The sequence below is a fragment of the Eublepharis macularius genome, chromosome 8, assembly GCF_028583425.1.
Source record: "Eublepharis macularius isolate TG4126 chromosome 8, MPM_Emac_v1.0, whole genome shotgun sequence".
Taxonomy (NCBI): Eukaryota; Metazoa; Chordata; class Lepidosauria; order Squamata; family Eublepharidae; genus Eublepharis; species Eublepharis macularius.
This window is the reverse complement of record NC_072797.1, coordinates 13,299,067-13,317,354: the sequence shown is the minus strand read 5'-3', so window position 1 is coordinate 13,317,354 and position 18,288 is coordinate 13,299,067. Positions and strand designations below refer to the sequence as shown.

The 18,288-nt window shown below is 47.9% G+C and overlaps 1 protein-coding gene across 5 annotated transcripts in view; it reads right to left on the bottom strand.

Moving 5' to 3' along the window:
• Positions 1-18,288, bottom strand: part of CTIF (cap binding complex dependent translation initiation factor) — a 233,608-nt gene that overhangs the window by 47,458 nt on the left and 167,862 nt on the right. For 3 of the 5 annotated variants that reach the window (XM_054986122.1, XM_054986124.1, XM_054986125.1), the window contains one exon: positions 14,733-15,062. In XM_054986122.1, the coding sequence (XP_054842097.1) occupies positions 14,733-15,062 (330 nt within the window). The remainder of the gene's footprint in view (positions 1-14,732; positions 15,063-18,288) is intronic. The other 2 variants (XM_054986123.1, XM_054986127.1) reach the window with 1 other exon arrangement.

Here is an 18,288-nt window from a genome sequence, read left to right as displayed (position 1 = left end):
GAGTGGGGATTCGAACCCAGGTCTCCCAGATCCTAGTCCGACACTCTAATCACTACACCACACTCGGCATGGAAGCCTGGCTGGGTGACTTTGGGCCAGTCACACACTGAGTGATTCCACACACGTTGGATAATGCACTTCCAATCCTCTTTATAGATCATTTGGAACGGATTTTTTTGTGTGCGGAACAAAAAATCCACCTCGAACGATTGATAAAGTGCATTGAAAGTGCATTATCCAACGTGTGCGGAATCAGCCACTGTTAGCCTACTCTAGCTCACAGGGTTGTTTTGCAAGGATAAATGGATAAATTCACTATTACTTCCCCTCCCACACCCCCAGTGACCCCTGCTCCATGACCAGAAGATGACAAAACACCATCAGGATCCCTAGCCAAACTGGACTGGAGAAAATTGCTACCTGATCCCAAGGTGGCAATTGGCCTTACCCTGGGCATGTAAGAAGGGGTCATGAGAACTATCGGTATTGTCTACTCTGACTGGCAGTGGCACTCCAGGATCTCAGGCAGAGGTCTTTCACATCGCCTTCAACCTGTTTTTTAAAAAAAACCTGAGTCCTCCTGCATTCCAAGCAGATGTTCCTCCACTGAGCCACAGGCTATCCCTAGCTTTATATCTCCACAATGTACCCCCCAAGGGGATATTAGGAAAGATCTCAAGAATCTGGCATGATATGAAGAAAGAAAGAAAGAAAGAAAGAAAGAAAGAAAGAAAGAAAGAAAGAAAGAAAGAAAGAAAGAAAGAAAGAAAGAAAGAAAGAAAGAAAGAAAGAGAAATTAGGAAACAGAAGAGCACAGTCAGAACAGATTCTGATCTACTTAGCCCAGCACAAAAGAGGCAGACAGAAATATACACCCAAGCTGGGCAAGGGAGAATCTATGATACGTTCTATGCAGCCGACAGACGGAAAGGTTGGATGTTATGTCTGAATCATGTTGCTTCTCCCACTGAGCTCAGCAACTGTCTCTTCCATTGTGTTACTACAGCCATCTGTTGTCGGATCATAGTACACACATACACACACCACAGGCTGCTTTCACACATCGTTGGATAATGCACTCTCAATGCACTATAGCAATTATTTGCAACTGGATTTTCCTGTAGGACTTGTCAGACTGTGGCTAGATAAGGTACTCTCTGCAAGATTCCCTTTAGAAGCAAGAATAAGTCCAATGTCTAGCAAAGGAAGTTTTATTGCAGAAAAGGTCCATTATAGTCCACTGTCCTGAATAGGAGACTCAGGATGGTACATGATCATTGTTACCAATGAAGAGCAAGCATAGGATACAGAGTAACAATACCCATCTGGAACAGCCTCCCCCCACAGTTCTCAAAACAACATCTTTCAGTCCTGGGAAGCTGCTCTCCTTCAAGGCCAATGCCTGGTGGAACGGTGTTAGACAAAACAGTCTCCTCTGGTGGGAATGCTGCCTGGGAACTGGTGCACCTGAGGAGAAAACACTTAGAGACTAAAAGCATTAGAAAATGGAGTCAGTATAGTTAAGATATATACTGGACCTGACATTTCTGCCCCCCTTAAAACAAATCCCCCCCCTGGTTTATATGGGTAGCGAGTATGAAAAGCTTTGGTTAATCTAGGAGCATGAACATGTGCAGAGTTCACCCATTCATCGTAACCAGAATCAAAGTCCTTCCACCTAATGAGGTAAAAAAGCTGATTTCTCTTGATTTTAGAGTCTAAGATTTGTTGCACCTCATAGTGTATTTGGTCGTCTATTAAAGTTGGAATGGGTGGAGCTTTGATATGCCATTTGTTGTCGGTGGGAGCTTTCTTCAAAAGGCTGACATGGAACGTATCATGCACATGGCGAAGGTTCTTGGGCAATGTTACAGCAACAGTCACTTTATTTATTACCTTGCGCACAGGAAAAGGTCCTAAGAATTTCAGAGCGAGTTTGCGGCTTGTCTGAGCTAGCTTTAGGTTCTTTGTGGAAATGTACACATGGTCCCCTGGTTGTAATTCCCATTCGGCCACACGATGGCGGTCTGCGTACTTTTTGTAATCCAGTTTGGCTTTTTCAAGGTGTCTTTTAATGATAGTCCATTGCTGCACTGCCTCCCCCCACCATGAGGACACATCTGGCAATTTAGAGGAATGGAGAGGGGGTGCGTCCAACGGGAAGGGATTGAAGTGAGTTCCATATACAATCTTGAAGGGGGCTTCTCCCGTTGAAGCGTGTACACTGTTGTTATAGGAGAATTCTGCTAGAGGGAGAAGGTCCACCCAATTATCTTGTTGGAAATTGATGTAGCAACGAAGGAACTGTTCTAATATTTGGTTTGTTTTTTCGGATTGCCCGTCGGTTTGTGGGTGGTGGCTTGAACTGATACCTTGTTCAATATTCAACATTTTCATAAGCTCCCGCCAGAAGTTGGCAACGAACTGTCCGCCGCGATCCGAAATCACCTTGGACGGAAAAGAATGTAATTTTACGATGTGCTTTAGAAACAGGTCCGCTAGTTTTCGAGCGGAGGGTATAGCGGTACAGGGTATAAAATGGGCTTGTTTGGAGAACAGATCTACCACAACTAAAATACAATTATGTCCTTTCGAGGGAGGTAGATCAGTGATAAAGTCCATGGAGATTATTTCCCAGGGCCTGTTCGGTGTTTCTAATGGTTGCAGGAGACCCGGAGGTTTCCCCTTCCTGGTCTTTGCGCTGAGGCAAACAGGGCAGGAACCAACGTATTGGGAAATGTCTTTGCGCATGCCCGGCCACCAGAATTGTCTTTGAACTAGGTGTAAAGTTTTCAGGTACCCATAATGTCCAGCAGTGGGAGCATCATGACAGCGCTGCAAGACTTCCAGCTTAAAGCTGTCTGGGACATACAACTTGCTCCCAGCTAGCCAATCCCCCTGTGGGGATTGGGTTAGTTTGTTTCGTGGCGCCTTATCCCCCTCCTTCTCCACTTCAGCTTTAAGTTTCGATTTCCATTCTTGGTTGGTCGGGAGGGGCTGCTTAGCGCGGCTGCGAGTAGTCACCACGCCCCCAAGTTGCTTAGGCGAGAAGACCGTGTCGACAGTCTCCGCCCGTTTGCTCTTATGTTGGGGCATGCGCGACAGGGCGTCCGCCAAAAAGTTAGTTTTGCCCGGGAGATAATTGAGGGTGAAGTTGAACTTGGAAAAGAATTCCGCCCACCGCAATTGCTTGGCATTCAGTCTGCGTGGGCTTCGGAGGGCCTCCAAATTTTTATGATCTGTCCAGACCTCAAAAGGGTATCTCGCCCCCTCCAGCCAATGCCTCCAGTTTGTGAGAGCTGCTTTCACTGCAAAGGCCTCCTTCTCCCACACATTCCAATTCCTTTCCGCCTCTGAGAACTTTCTGGACAAGAATGCACAAGGCCGTAATTTCCCATCCTCCCCCTTCTGCAGCAAAACCCCTCCTATCGCCGTATCGCTGGCGTCGACCTGTACTATGAAGGGGGACTGTTCGTTAGGGTGGGAGAGGATGGGTTCCGTTACAAATTGCTGTTTTAGACATTCGAAGGCCATTTGGCAATCGGGGGTCCATTGTAGTTTAGCCGAGGGTTTTTTGGCTTGGTCCCCTTTATCTTTGGTTTTCAGCAATTCTGTTAAGGGGAGTGTGATTTGGGCGAAGTTCGCTATGAAGTCTCTATAGAAGTTGGCAAACCCCAGGAAGGATTGCAGTTCTTTACGGGTGGTGGGTGTTTGCCAATCCTGGATCGCCTGTACTTTGGCTGGATCCATTTTCAACCCCTCTTGTGAGATACAGTACCCAAGGTAAGTGAGTTCGGTTTTGTGGAATTCACATTTGGACAATTTAATGGGCAGTTTATTCTTCATTAAGGTGGCCAAGACCTTTTGTACCATTTGAACATGTTCTTCCTCTGTGTCAGAATAAATTAAAACATCATCAAGGTACACCACCACCCCTTTGTATAGAAATTCATGTAAAACTTCGTTTATCATGGACATGAATACAGACGGGGCTCCCGTCAATCCAAAAGGCATAACTAGGTATTCATATTGTCCGAGGGGCGTATTAAATGCGGTTTTCCACTCATCCCCTGCCTTGATACGAACGTGGAAGTAAGCATCTTTTAGATCTAATTTTGTAAAGATCTTACCTTGGGCCACGACGTTGAGAAGGTCTCGGATGAGCGGTATAGGATAGGCGTTGTTGGTGGACACTGCATTTAGTCCTCGGAAATCCGTGCACAGCCTGAGTCCCCCATCCTTCTTTTTCACGAAGAGAACTGGAGCGGCGTGGGAGCTAGAGGCTGGGCGGATGAACCCTCTTTGGAGATTGGTGTCGATGAATTTCCGGAGCTCTTCACGTTCATGGAGACTCATGGGATAGAGTCGTCCTTTAGGCAATGAGGCTCCGGGTAGAATTTCCACCGCACAGTCCGTTCGTCGGTGCGGGGGTAGAGTGTCAGCTTCCTCCACCGAGAAAGCATTTAGAAAAGGCCAGTACGGTTCGGGTATTTGGTTGACTTCTTCTTGGGTGAGGAGGGCCTTTTCTTTGTAAGTTGGGTCTTCGCCCCAGTTTTGATTCCAACGGTGACTTTTACAGTTGGCATGGTTGAAGGTAATACATCCTTGAGCCCAGTCTATGTAGGGATTGTGATCACATAGCCATTTGCTGCCCAGAATTAACGGGTACTTGGCAGTAGAGCTGATGACAAAGGACCTCTTCTCCCAATGTTGTCCCATGCCTGTGATCACCGGGATGGTTTCCGTTGTGACCGGATTCATGTTGGTACCATCCATTTGTTCAAAAATTACTGGATTCTGTAAATCCCGAGTTGGTAAGACCAGTCCATTGACTAGAGCTGGGGCTATGATGTCTCTTGAGCAACCCGAGTCAATAAGAGCTTGCACCCGAATGTGCATTTTCCTCTCTGGGTTGATTAGAGTCACTGGCATGAATAAAATGGACCCAGGTGGCCGGTTCCGTGCAGGGACGGGCTTGGGGCGGATCTGTCGTTTGGGCCCTTTTACGACAGATCCATCTCGTTTCCCGACTGGGGACTTTCTGGGTTGACTTCTGTAGATGGGGAAGCGGGATCGTATTCCATAACTTCTTCCGCTTCCAGCCCTCTTTCTGAGGCTGGCCTTTGGGAAGCGCTGCGGCCTCTGTTTGCTCGTGGAGCTGGAGTCGGGCGTTGGAGCGTAGGGAACGGAGCAAGGGTTGGACGCCGTAATTGAAGCGGAGGTCTTTGCACAGGTCGGTAGGGGCATTGTGCTGCAAAGTGACCAGCCTGTCCACATTGCAAACACAGCCCTTGTTGCCATCTAGCATCTCTCGCTCCACGAGTGGCGTAGCCCGCTCCCCGAGCTCCCTTCTGTAGGGTCAATGGTCTCCTTTGTCCCGTTTGTTGTTGTTGCTCAACCAAACGGACTTCTAAAATGCGATTCTCCACTTCGCAAACAAGTTGAACCCAACCTAACAGCGTAGGGGGATTGTCTTGCATGAGGGCTCTGTCCAAAAGTCTCGGATTAAGTCCTTGTTTAAACAGAATAATTTTTGTGGACTCCTCACACCTGGGGCACTTGGCAGCCAATTGTCGGAATTTCGTGATATAGTCTCTCGCTGACATGCTGCCCTGCTTAATGGCCTGCAATTCTGTTCGGGCCCTGGTTTCCTCTAAGGGGTCTTCATATTGTGCTCTAATAGCATCTACCAACCCCTGGAGAGTATCAAGTTCTGGGGCCCCAATATTATATAGTCCTACGTACCAGTCTGCTGCTTTCCCTTGTAAGCGGGAGCCGAGATGTTCAATTTGGCTGGCCTCGCTGCCGAAGAGGTGTCCCCACCGGTTGAAGAATTGTAAGACTTGCACTAGGAAAAAGCCCAGTTTGGAGGGATCCCCATCAAAAGTGGCGTCCAGTTTCACCCAACCCATTGGGAGGTCTTGCCTCGGAGCCGGTGCTGGGTAGAAGTCCGCCGGAAGCATTAATGGCACTTGAGGTATGGGGGGACCCGGTTGTGCTGGCGGTGCTGGTTGCGCTGGCGGCGGCATCACCGGTTGAGCCGGGGGTGGCGGCCTCGGCTGGGCTGGCGGTGGTGCTCTCGGCTGGGCGGGGTGGCGGCAGTCTGGGTCTGGCGGGTGGCAATGCCGGAGGTGTTGGCCGTAGCGGTTGAGGTGCTGGCAGTTGAGGTTGGTGCGGCGGAGTAGTGATCGGCCGCTGAGGGGTGGGTTGGTGGGGTCGTAGTGGTGTAGGCCCCATCGGTTGGTTCGGAGGAGGTCTTAAAGGCTGTTCCATTGCCCCTCCCGGCGTTGCTGTCAGGTCCAGTATATATCTTAACTATACTGACTCCATTTTCTAATGCTTTTAGTCTCTAAGTGTTTTCTCCTCAGGTGCACCAGTTCCCAGGCAGCATTCCCACCAGAGGAGACTGTTTTGTCTAACACCGTTCCACCAGGCATTGGCCTTGAAGGAGAGCAGCTTCCCAGGACTGAAAGATGTTGTTTTGAGAACTGTGGGGGGAGGCTGTTCCAGATGGGTATTGTTACTCTGTATCCTATGCTTGCTCTTCATTGGTAACAATGATCATGTACCATCCTGAGTCTCCTATTCAGGACAGTGGACTATAATGGACCTTTTCTGCAATAAAACTTCCTTTGCTAGACATTGGACTTATTCTTGCTTCTAAAGGGAATCTTGCAGAGAGTACCTTATCTAGCCACAGTCTGACATTTTGTTACCAATCATGTCTGAGTCGGGCCCAGCGGAATCCAAGGTTGTCCCGGACAGGGATCCTTTGTTTGATCCGTATGCGTCTCCCGACAATCAACCGGTGCAAACCCAAGACTCCCAGGAGCTGGGAGCAACCGGGAACGGAACCGGAGCATCCACTTCCACCCTGCCTCTCATCGACTTCAGTACTCGGAACGAGACTGAAAGCAACCTCGGGGCAAGGCCGAAAGCAACCGCTCTCCCCTTGATTTCGGTACCCACCCCGTCGGAGTGGGGAGCCAGACCCCGAGAAACCAGAGAGCGCCGGGCAGGTGGACTCCATCCACGAGTCTCGATGGACGGGCGCCGAAGCCTGGAAACCGTTCCGGAACTAGATAGCAGCCAACCATGGCGATATTGGAACCGGACGTTTGAGCAGATGGAGGGGGACACGTCTCGCCGTGGAGCCCTGAGTTGGGATTATTCCGAACTTGCTCCGTGGAAAGAGCCAACGGAAGTCCCTGAACAAAATTGGGAGCAGATACAAGGTCGCACCTATGCGGTAGATACCAGCATCTCGGCCGTGGCGGGTATGGCCAAGGGGATTCTAGCCGCGAGGTCGCGAATAGTCCGAGGAGACCCTCCTCCGTGGGGCCCTTTCTTCCCGGTGAGTACAGCGAAGGAAGGTTCCCTGGGCGAACAACCAGGGCCAAGTCGAATACAACAATTAGAAGCTAAGCTGATGGATATGGAAGAAAGTTTGGCTCACGCCATTCATTTAATTTCCTCAATGGGGGCAGGAGAAAGACTGTCTCCTGAAGAGATGGCAATCCAGATAGCTACCCTTCAAAGTGTCATCTCCTATCCGATGGAGGAAGTTCAGCAGCGGTCGTCACCTACCGGCGAGGGGGGCACCTATCCTGGCGAATCGGGAGAACAACCCAAGGAACTTCCCATTCAGCGGGAAATTCCACCGAGAAGGGATCACCCGAGTGTGCCATCTGATGAAGCTCCCATCGAACCTCCGATCACGGGAGCGGAGGCGCCGCCAGACGAGACCCCTGTCGAGAGGCCTACGGAAGGGGAGGAAAAGCCAAGTGATACACCGGTGATACCCCCACATACTTCCCCTATAACGGTCCGGCCGGACCAAGCGGGGGCACCCGCGGCTCCATCCGGGGAGGGAGCCCCTGGTCAACCGCGCGAAACCGTTCCCGTCGGACAACCTCCGGGAAATGGTCTACCAGCGCCTAAAGACCAGCCGACGCTTCCCAAAACAGCAACGCCGGGAGGGGCAAGCCCGCGCGGCCTTCCACCCATTCGGCCTTCGCCGCTGCGGCCCCTTCCGCTTCGACCACAACTAACCCCGCCGCTGCAGCCGATACGTTTGCCACTGGAACAGCCTCCCCCCACAGTTCTCAAAACAACATCTTTCAGTCCTGGGAAGCTGCTCTCCTTCAAGGCCAATGCCTGGTGGAACGGTGTTAGACAAAACAGTCTCCTCTGGTGGGAATGCTGCCTGGGAACTGGTGCACCTGAGGAGAAAACACTTAGAGACTAAAAGCATTAGAAAATGGAGTCAGTATAGTTAAGATATATACTGGACCTGACAGGACTGCTATTGCAGCTCTCTCTTTCTCCCTGATGGTCAACCAGACTGGGGGACATTGATTAAGAAAGCGGTGGCGGTGACGGGGAAATCCTCACAGGGTCCCCTCTTTCCTGTTCCAGAGACTCCACCAGACAGGCAGCCCATTCCCTATAAGTACCTCCCCTCACTCAGCTACAGCTCGGGCTATTGGGAAAAAGGGAACTCAGAGGTTACTTTCCCTATATATACGCTGCCACCATTTAAATTTGGCCCATTTAACGCGACCAGAGGGTTTGAGGTCTGTGCATGGGACATTTTCCCCTCAGCCAATGATTTCAAGCCAGCCGGGGTTAAACAAAACAAAAATAAACTTTATTTACAAGATGGAACATAGGAGCGAAGGGATTTTAAACTAATAAACAAGGTGGTGTGAAACAGTGAGTTTCACTGTAACAGAACAGATAAACAGCCAGCAATCTCTCTGCTGCCTTCTCCCTCAGATGAGTCAACACTCTTCTCCCTCAGCCTCTCAAAAGCCTTCTTTCCCTCAATGGACACTAACTGTCATCTGGTCAGGCATTCCACCCACTCCCACCAGCTGTCTCTCAGAGGAGGCGGAAGTGGAGGCAGTCCTGTCTGTCACACCGGGGATTGAACCTGGGACCTTCTGCATGTGAAATAGCGGCACTTCCACTGAGCCATGACCCTCCACTAATGCTAGAAAGTGCTGCCAGGATACGCCTTTGCAGCTTTGTCAGGTGAGGAGGGAGCCACATGGTGATACAGCAGCTGCACACAGGCACGGCCAGTGATGTAGGGGAAAACATACAGGTGGCGGTTGCCCTTTTGGGACACTGGTGTGGCCATCTTTCTAGCTGCAGAAAGAGTGGTGGGAAGGACAAGCGGCTTGGCAGCATGGCAGGCAGGTCCAGACCCAGTTTGCCACACAGCAGGGTGGTGGATAACAACTCAGAGTACTGGTGCTAGCTCACCTATAAAGCAACCACTGGCTTGGAACAGGGGGACTTCTTCTCGTCCTGAACAGCCTGCCAGTCAAGACTCTCATCTCATGAGACCATCAGCAGAGCCCTGCTGGATCAGACCAGTGGTCCATCTAGTACAGCATATTTCCTTCCTCTGTGCCCACCCCCTCCACCTGTGGTGGTGAAGCAGATGACGATCAGAGACAGAGCTTTCTCAGTGGTGGCACTCCGTCTTTCGAATGCCCATCACTCGAGGGCTGCCTGGCCTGTCAGCGTTGAAGCACCAGGCTAAAGCACTTCTGCTGACCTAGACTTTTGATGGACACTCCAATCCATCTTTTCCTTGTTGTTTATCATCTTCAGCTTGTATTTATCTCACATTTGATGTTTTTCTGACCTTCTTTTATGCTCCTAGCATTGTTTTTATTGGTTGTAAGCTGCCTGTAGGTTGGGATGGTTTTATTGATGGGGGGCAGGGTCTGTTTCACTGAACGGTATTACTGGCTTATTTTTTAACTTGCATTTTTAATGTTCTGGTTTTTTTCTCCCAGCTTTTTATTCTTAGTTGCCTCAAGCAGATATCTAGAGAGGGCATCTACAAATGTTCTCAATAAAAGCAAACTAGTTGTTTAACCAAATGCTCTGAAGCAGGTGCAAAGACCGTTTGCCAAATGAAATAATAACAATAACAATAATAACATTCAATTTGTATACTGCCCTTCAGGACAACTTCAGGCGGTTTACAAAGTGTGTTTTTATTATCCTTACAACAATCACCCTGTGAGGTGGGTGGAGCTGAGAGAGCTCCGAGAAACTGATTCCCCAGAGCCAGTTTGGTGTAGTGGTTAAGAGTGATAGGACTCTAATCTGGAGAGCTGGGTTTGATTCCCCACTCCTCCACTTGAAGCCAGCTGGGTGACCTTGGGTCAGTCATAGCTCTCTCAGAGCTCTCTCAGCCCCACCCACCTCACAGGGTGATTGTTGTGGGGATAACAACAACATACTTTGTAAACCGCTCTGATTGGATGTTAAATTGTCCTGAAAAGCAGTATATAAATTGAATCTTATTATTATGTTATTATTACGCCAAACACCTACAAAATGATTTACTGGATCAAGCCAACGGTTTCTCTTCTGCAGCATTCCATTTCTAAAAACAGCCAAGCAAAACCCGAGCCTGAAGACGATGCCCGCTCCCTGTTGCCCACCCCTTGATTCTGGTAACTGGAGGTATACTTCTACTATTCATGGAGGTTCCACTAAGAGATCTGCTCACCCATGAATTCCAGCTTATTAAGAAATCTGCTTAATTTGTACTCAGAATCCACACTCTGAGTACACTGCAAGTATTAACGAAGCTGATCATGAATTTACCGGTGACATTTAGTATGATAACTATTGTTTCACAAAAACCTTTTGTTGTTGTAGCTGTAGCTGGAGCGCCAGGCATGCTGCTAATCCAGCCACCCAGAACAATCGATAGCCTGAAAGGACGCCAATCGTTGCTGTCTGGCTTTGTGAAATGCAGCTGCCCCCACCCACCCCCAGTGTTGCTCCAGTCAATCCCAGCAATTAGGACCCGACTCCAGCTGCTGGCTAGACCATTCTTAAACAATTGGCATGACAACTATGCAAAGCTGTGAGCGCTGGCCAAACTTTTTATCTATTTCTAATAGGGTTCAAAGATTGAGAAGATCTCCCCATACAGAAGGTGCAGTAAACAACTGCAGGAAAAATTCTCAGTCTCCAAATCGACATATTCAGCCCATGCAATTTCGCGCTTGTCCTTTCGCCTACTGCAAAACTACTATTACTCTGTATTGTCGAAGGCTTTCACGGCCGGAGAACGATGGTTGTTGGGGGTTTTCCGGGCTGTATTGCCGTGGTCTTGGCATTGTAGTTCCTGACGTTTCGCCAGCAGCTGTGGCTGGCATCTTCAGAGGTGTAGCACCAAAAGACAGAGATTTCTCAGTGTCACAGTGTGGAAAAGATGTAGGTCATTTGTATCTACTCAGGAGGGGTGGGGTTGAGCTGAGTCATCCTGTAAGAGTCTCCCAGGGTGTGGAATGCTAATGGCGGGAGGCTTCACTGTATCCTGAGGAGGTTCTTTTGCATATGGATTGGTGCTTGATGTGCTAATCTTCTCTGCAGGGCTATTGTCGGGTGTGGAGTGTTTTGTTGGCCTGGTGTTTTTCAGAACTGGAGCCCATGCTCTGTTCATTCTTAAGGTTTCTTCTTTCCTGTTGAAGTTTTGCTTATGCTTGTGAATTTCAATGGCTTCCCTGTGCAGTCTGACAAAGTAGTTGGAAGTGTTGTCCAGTATTCTGGTGTCCTGGAATAAGATACTGTGCCCTGTTTGAGTTAGGCTATGTTCAGCCACTGCTGATTTTTCAGGCTGTCCAAGTCTGCAGTGTCTTTCATGTTCTTTTATTCTTGTCTGGATGCTACGCTTTGTGGTCCCGGGGGTGGTCCAATCACCACCCCCGACAGAAAAGAGGCATAATGAAAACATTAGTGGATCATGCAAGACGGATATGTGAGCCGCGCTTTCTCAATGAGGAAATTAATCATCTAAACCACGCACTTCAGGCAAATGGCTACTCCAGAAATGAAATCCGAAGAGCAATCAAACCCAGGATGAATCAAACAACCAAGGAAAAACAGTCACCTACAGGAAAAGTGTTTTTGCCATATATCAAAGGAATTACTGATCAGATGGGAAAGCTTATGGAAAAGCATAACCTTCAAGCAGTATTCAGACCCACCCGAAAAATACAACAGATGCTACGATCAGCAAAAGACAGCAGAGACCCCCTCACCTCTGCAGGAGTATACCGTATACCCTGCAGCTGTGGACAAGTTTACATCGGGACCACAAAGCGTAGCATCCAGACAAGAATAAAAGAACATGAAAGACACTGCAGACTTGGCCATCCTGAAAAATCAGCAGTGGCTGAACATAGCCTAAGTCAAACAGGGCACAGTATCTTATTCCAGGACACCAAAATACTGGACAACACTTCCAACTACTTTGTCAGACTGCACAGGGAAGCCATTGAAATTCACAAGCATAAGCAAAACTTCAACAGGAAAGAAGAAACCTTAAGAATGAACAGAGCATGGGCTCCAGTTCTGAAAAACACCAGGCCAACAAAACACTCCACACCCGACAATAGCCCTGCAGAGAAGATTAGCACATCAAGCACCAATCCATATGCAAAAGAACCTCCTCAGGATACAGTGAAGCCTCCCGCCATTAGCATTCCACACCCTGGGAAACTCTTACAGAATGACTCAGCTCAACCCCACCCCTCCTGAGTAGATACAAATGACCTACATCTTTTCCACACTGTGACACTGAGAAATCTCTGTCTTTTGGTGCTACACCTCTGAAGATGCCAGCCACAGCTGCTGGCGAAACGTCAGGAACTACAATGCCAAGACCACGGCAATACAGCCCGGAAAACCCCCAACAACCATACTATTACTCTGTTGGTGAACAGCTGAATGGCAAAGGGTTGGATCCAAAGCGAAATTTCGGGCTGAGCTAGAGCTCTCGCGCAAGCAAAAATGCCAAAAGAAGACAACACTAGACGTTTGCGCTAGGTCAGATTTATTGTATTCCCACTTGCATCTCAGCTTACCTGAGATTTTTAAGCAAGTAATTTCTGGGCACGGAAGGGAGGAAAGTGCTAGGAAGGTGTTGCACAAGATCTCAGGCAAAGTCCATCTATGTCACCAGTTGCGCATCACTGGATCCCAGCCAAAATATGCAGTGTGACATGCAGTGAACTGATCTCTGGGTTCAATTCTTCCTACATGTGATGTTAGTTGTACCTCACAGGGATAGCGTCCTTAACCTTGTAAGACTTGGCCGTTTTCACACGTCTTACCAGGCGCGCAAAATCCCAGGAACGACGGCGTCTTCTTGGCGTGATTTCCCGTCATGACTCTGGTTTGTGCTGCGAATCGCGCCACAAACCGGAGTCATGACAGGAAATCGTGCCAGGAAGACACTGTCGTTCCAGGAGTTTTGTGCGATTTTGCATAGCTGGTAAGACGTGTGAAAACGGCCCTTATTTTCAAGACTGTACAAACAGCATTCATAGCCTGTTCCTAACATACATTTTTTGTGCTGTCACTATCTTAAATGCCCAAGATTTAGACACATTGTAATGCTTCCAAGAGACCTTTGAGGGTCACATCTGAAATTGAACCCGAAGCATGGCTATGCACATAGAGGCGGGCTCAGATCTCAATGGCTCCCCCAATGGATACATGGGCACTGAGCATGTGCATTGTTCCTGGAATTAAATGGGATGGCGAGAGGATGGGAGATTAAACAAAACCCTTATAGTATTCTGGAGGGAGAGATTTTCCAATGGTCTATTCACAATCTGCTTCCAAACATTCCTCTTGCCTCCTCAACTTGAACACATTCCATGGAACAAAGTTGAAAGTAGGCAAAACCCGTCGCTCGTCCCCGAGGTAAGGTTGCCAAACCCCAAACAGGTCCTGGAGTTCTGGAATTACACATGAGCTAGACATTACAGAGATATCTTTCTCCTGTTGGAAACGGAAGCTTTGGAGGGGAGACCTCATGGCGAGACACCCATGCTGGGTTCCCTCCTGCTCTCCCAGGCTTTCACCCCCAAATCCCCAGGAATTTCCCAAGCCATAGCGGCAATTCTACCCAGAGGCCACTCAGACAACATGGAGCTTAGCTGCGCCCCAAGAGTGGACCCTTCCATGGTATACAGTGCCGAAAGAAGCCATACACTGACCTGTATACATTGGCATGAGTGCACACACAAACAGCCATGTGGAAGACCTGCAGAAGGTCCACTGACCATTATTTGTGTCTTGCACGTATCACAACATCATTTAGCCATTCACAAAATGCAACTCTCCTCAGTTCTATGCAAACCTCTAAGCCAGTGTTTCATTCCTAAGCCTTAGATAAGGCTTTTGCTTGTCTTTCCACTGGATTCACAGACATTTATGCCTATTATTTATAAACTATACACAACATCTGCTAGCCTGCTAGGGTCTTCCAAGAAGAGAAGACATTGCCCGTGTTGCCGTTCTAAAGATCAGGGAGGCAGACCATCAGCATTAAAGAAAAACAAAATTCTAATCCTTCAACATTTCGAGATCCTTCAGGGCCAATGACAAGATGAACTGCGCCTTGGGGAAACCAAATGTTTGTCAAAGCAACCCTTTAAAATAGAACAGGAGATGGCTCTTAGAGAAGCAGGGCTTATAAATTTATATCAGTCCATCGTAACCATGAAACACCGCTGTAAACAAACACAAATACGGCCCTCAATTCTTCCCCCCTTCTCCCTCTATTTCTGCTTTTATTTTTCTAAAATTAATTGGTCGAGAACGGAACTCAGGAGGCAGCTCGAGCATAGCCAGAACTTCTGGACTTTGCTCTGGCCAGCAGCAGCTGTGATTTATCTGGTTACCTGGAGCATGTTGAGCAGAAGGCTTCGGAATTTGGTGCCCTCCACCATGAAGAGAGCCATCTTGTCGCAGAGCTTGGCAGCCGTGGAAGCAAAGCTGCGGTCCGTCACCGCCTTCTGGTAGATGGTTCTGACAATCTCGCCGAGCATCTCCTCCGAGTTGGTGGAGTTCTGGGCCTCCTCCATGAAGTTGGTGAGCTTAGAATCCACCCCGCTGTTGTTGTTCCGCATGCTGTTGAGAATTTCAATTAATTTGTCCATTTTGTTCTTTTGCGGGTTGGCAGACTCCACAGCCACTTCGTCCTGATCCGTGAAAAGGGAAAGACAAGGCATCTGTTATGCAAGGGAACACAGAATGGGAAAGGGGGGGAAAGAGAAGAAACAACGCATCAGCACCTTGCGCCAGGCAACACTGCACAGTCAAAGCCACAAAGAATTTTAAGCCTGCTGTAAGAATTCTAAACCTGCAGCCGAGAGTTCCAGAGTTAACGGTTGAAGGAGAGGTCCATTCATGGCTGCTAGCCATGGTACCTAAAGAGAATCTCCATTGCAGAGGCCGCAAATCTCTCAATACCACTGCTAGGAGGCAATATCAGCCTTGGACTCTGTAATGTTTGTTGGCCTTCCAGGTTAACTGGTTGGATGCTGTGTGAAATGGGTTGCTGGACTAGATGGGCCATTGATCCAGCTGGACTCTTCTTACATTCTTTACTGTTGTTCTGACACTGAATTCCCAGAAGACATTTCCGTGGCATCAGAGCTCAGGAGAGCATGTCTAGGCTACAAACTGAGACTGGATAAATGATCAGAGTTCTCTATCAAGAGACCATCGCACTTTCAAGAGCCCGAGGACTTCGGAGAAAGAATACTGGCCGCTTTCACCGAATGACAGCTCCCAGGATTCGTTTAGGAAAGCTGTGAGATTTAAACTGGACTGAAACTGGTCTCCACAGTGCAATCCTAGGCAGAGGACACTCTGGTCAGGAGGAAAACAACTATTGGGGGTTTCTGGCCTCAGGGAGGCCTGCCGGGCCTCGACCAGAACCAGGATCTTTTCGGTCCGGGCTCCAACCTGGTGGAACTCGATGGCTGATTCCGCACACGTTGGATAATGCACTTCCAATCCTCTTTTTAGATCATTTGGAACGGATTTTTTTCATGTGCGGAACAAAAAATCCACCTCAAACGATTGATAAAGCGCATTGAAAGTGCATTATCCAATGTGTGGGGAATCAGCCTCTGTCTAATGAGACCAGGGCCCGGCAGGATTTATCGTCCTTTTGCCAGGCTTGTAAGACAGAGATGTTCCGCCAGGCATAGGGATGATGGCAGGCTAGGCCTCCCCTACTGACCCAAATAGTGAAGGAGAAAAAAAATCGTATCCCTCCCTGTCAGAGGTTCCCACCACCCTATCTTTAAGCGGATTGATGGCCTCCTATTAGCTGAGTTGATTGCTGCCATTTTGTGAATTTTAATTATCTATATTGCACTGTATTGTATTGTTATATTGCTCCGATTTTTAACTGTTTTAAAATATAAATTTGTATGTTTGTTTTTACTGGATGTAATCTGCCCTGAGGCTGCCTGTGCAGGGAGGGTGGAATAAAAATCGAAAATAATAAATAAATAAAATAAATAAGTGCTAGAGCCAATTACAGTGGACTTAGAAGGGTGTAACTCTATGTGAAATGGCACAGTGAATGTATAATTTGCCCACAGTTCATTCCTTTTTTCTCAGCGAGGTGGGAAGTTCAGAAAACAGGTTCTACAAGGTTTATTTTCTCAAGGTTTCTGAAATAACTGGAAGCATAAAATTTATGAAAAATTACCTAGCTTAAAAAAACACCACCAAGATTTCCAGATTTATGGTACTGCATTTTTTGTGCTCCCACTTCGGCCGAGGACCTCATGAGACTGTCTATAGGGACTTTTAGCAGTTGACTCATGGAAGAATGACCAGGCTCAGACTTGTTTAGCTACAGAGATGGAACTATGAGTCTCTCTACACAAGACATCTTACACAGGAAAGCTCAAGGGTAGGGAGATGCAATGTTAGCTGGGAAACGTAGTTGAAAAAGACAGAGCAGGCGGAGATCGCTCCTCAGAGAATTTCATCTTCGCCTCCCCCAAGGCTCTGTCAATTTCACCTCCCCTCTGGGGAAGCGAAGATGAAATTAACAAACCCTCTGAGGAGCAATCTCCACCAACTCTGTCTTTTAAAACTACGCTTCCAAGCTAACATTGCGACTCCTTACACTTGAGCAACCCTGTGTAAGATGCCTTGTGTAGAGAGACTCTATGTTAGGTATCTTAGGGGGAAATAAACTTAAGGACAAAGCACGAACCAAAACCATTACTTATCTGTCTCTGGGCAAGACCATAGCTCAAACTCCTTAAAGCAACCAGGCCAGTTTTTCCCCATGAGAAGTTCTGTACTTTTAAACAGACAGCGGACCAACAGAAATTAAACATATGCAGTTTTCTTAATTGCATATGAATATGCTGCAGAAAGCCATGTTGGATTTCTGCCTCTCACATGCCCTAGGCAGTCCATGAATCTGGGCAGCCAAATAGGATTTTTTTTCCTGCACTGAAAGGGCCACAGCCCATTTTAATGATTCTCCTTACTCAATTTAAGTCCTATCCTGAATACAGCTTCAGAGCAAAAACAGCCCCTTTCCATTCTTTTCACTGTGCCATTAATGGTTTTATGGTGAATTGACACCATAAACGTTTCTTTCTATAGCTGGTTTGTGAACCTATGGTTTTAAAATATACCTGTTCAAAGGATAGGAAAGATAGGTCATAATTTCGTGTTTGGATCAGAAATACAACACTAGCATTAGCTCTTTTGGTCAAAAGCAACAAACGGCATAGAGCGACATCTAGTGGTAGAACGTGGCATTACAGAACATTGCACTGGCTCAGCTAAAGCAACAGAGAGCAACACCTGGTGATCCACCTTAGACACAAGAAGTCAGAGGGCAAACAGACTATCCAAAATATTACTCATTTACAAAATATCTGTGCTAGGGTAAGGCAAACTCTTCAAGTTCTGTAGCATCAATCAACAAACGTAAAAAGATGTTCATAGGCCAAAGACAAGAAACAGCCACTGTTGAGCACTTATATTAACCAGGAATCCATAAATGTTGGATGCACTTGATAGCAAGACATTATTTTGGGCCACTGCCACCTAGGGCTGCCAACCCCACTACAGCAAGTGCTGGCAGACTTGGGGGGGCAGTGCCCAGGGAGGGTGGAGTTTGGGGGGATGGCATCACTTCTTCCAATCTCTACGGTCTTTACCACAGAGATTGGGGGAAACCCTACAGCAATATGGAGGAAGTGACATCACTTTTGAGTGGAGGGTTGCTTTCTGTGACATTTCTTCTGAGTGGACGGTTACTGCCCTTGATGTCACCTCCAAACGATGCTCTAGGAATTCACCCAATCTCTATAGTATTTACCAGAGAGACTGGGGAAAATTCCTACAGCATCACCATTGATGCTGTTCCCCCATTTATTTCTCTTGCTGCTAAAGTGAAGGAGGGCCAGA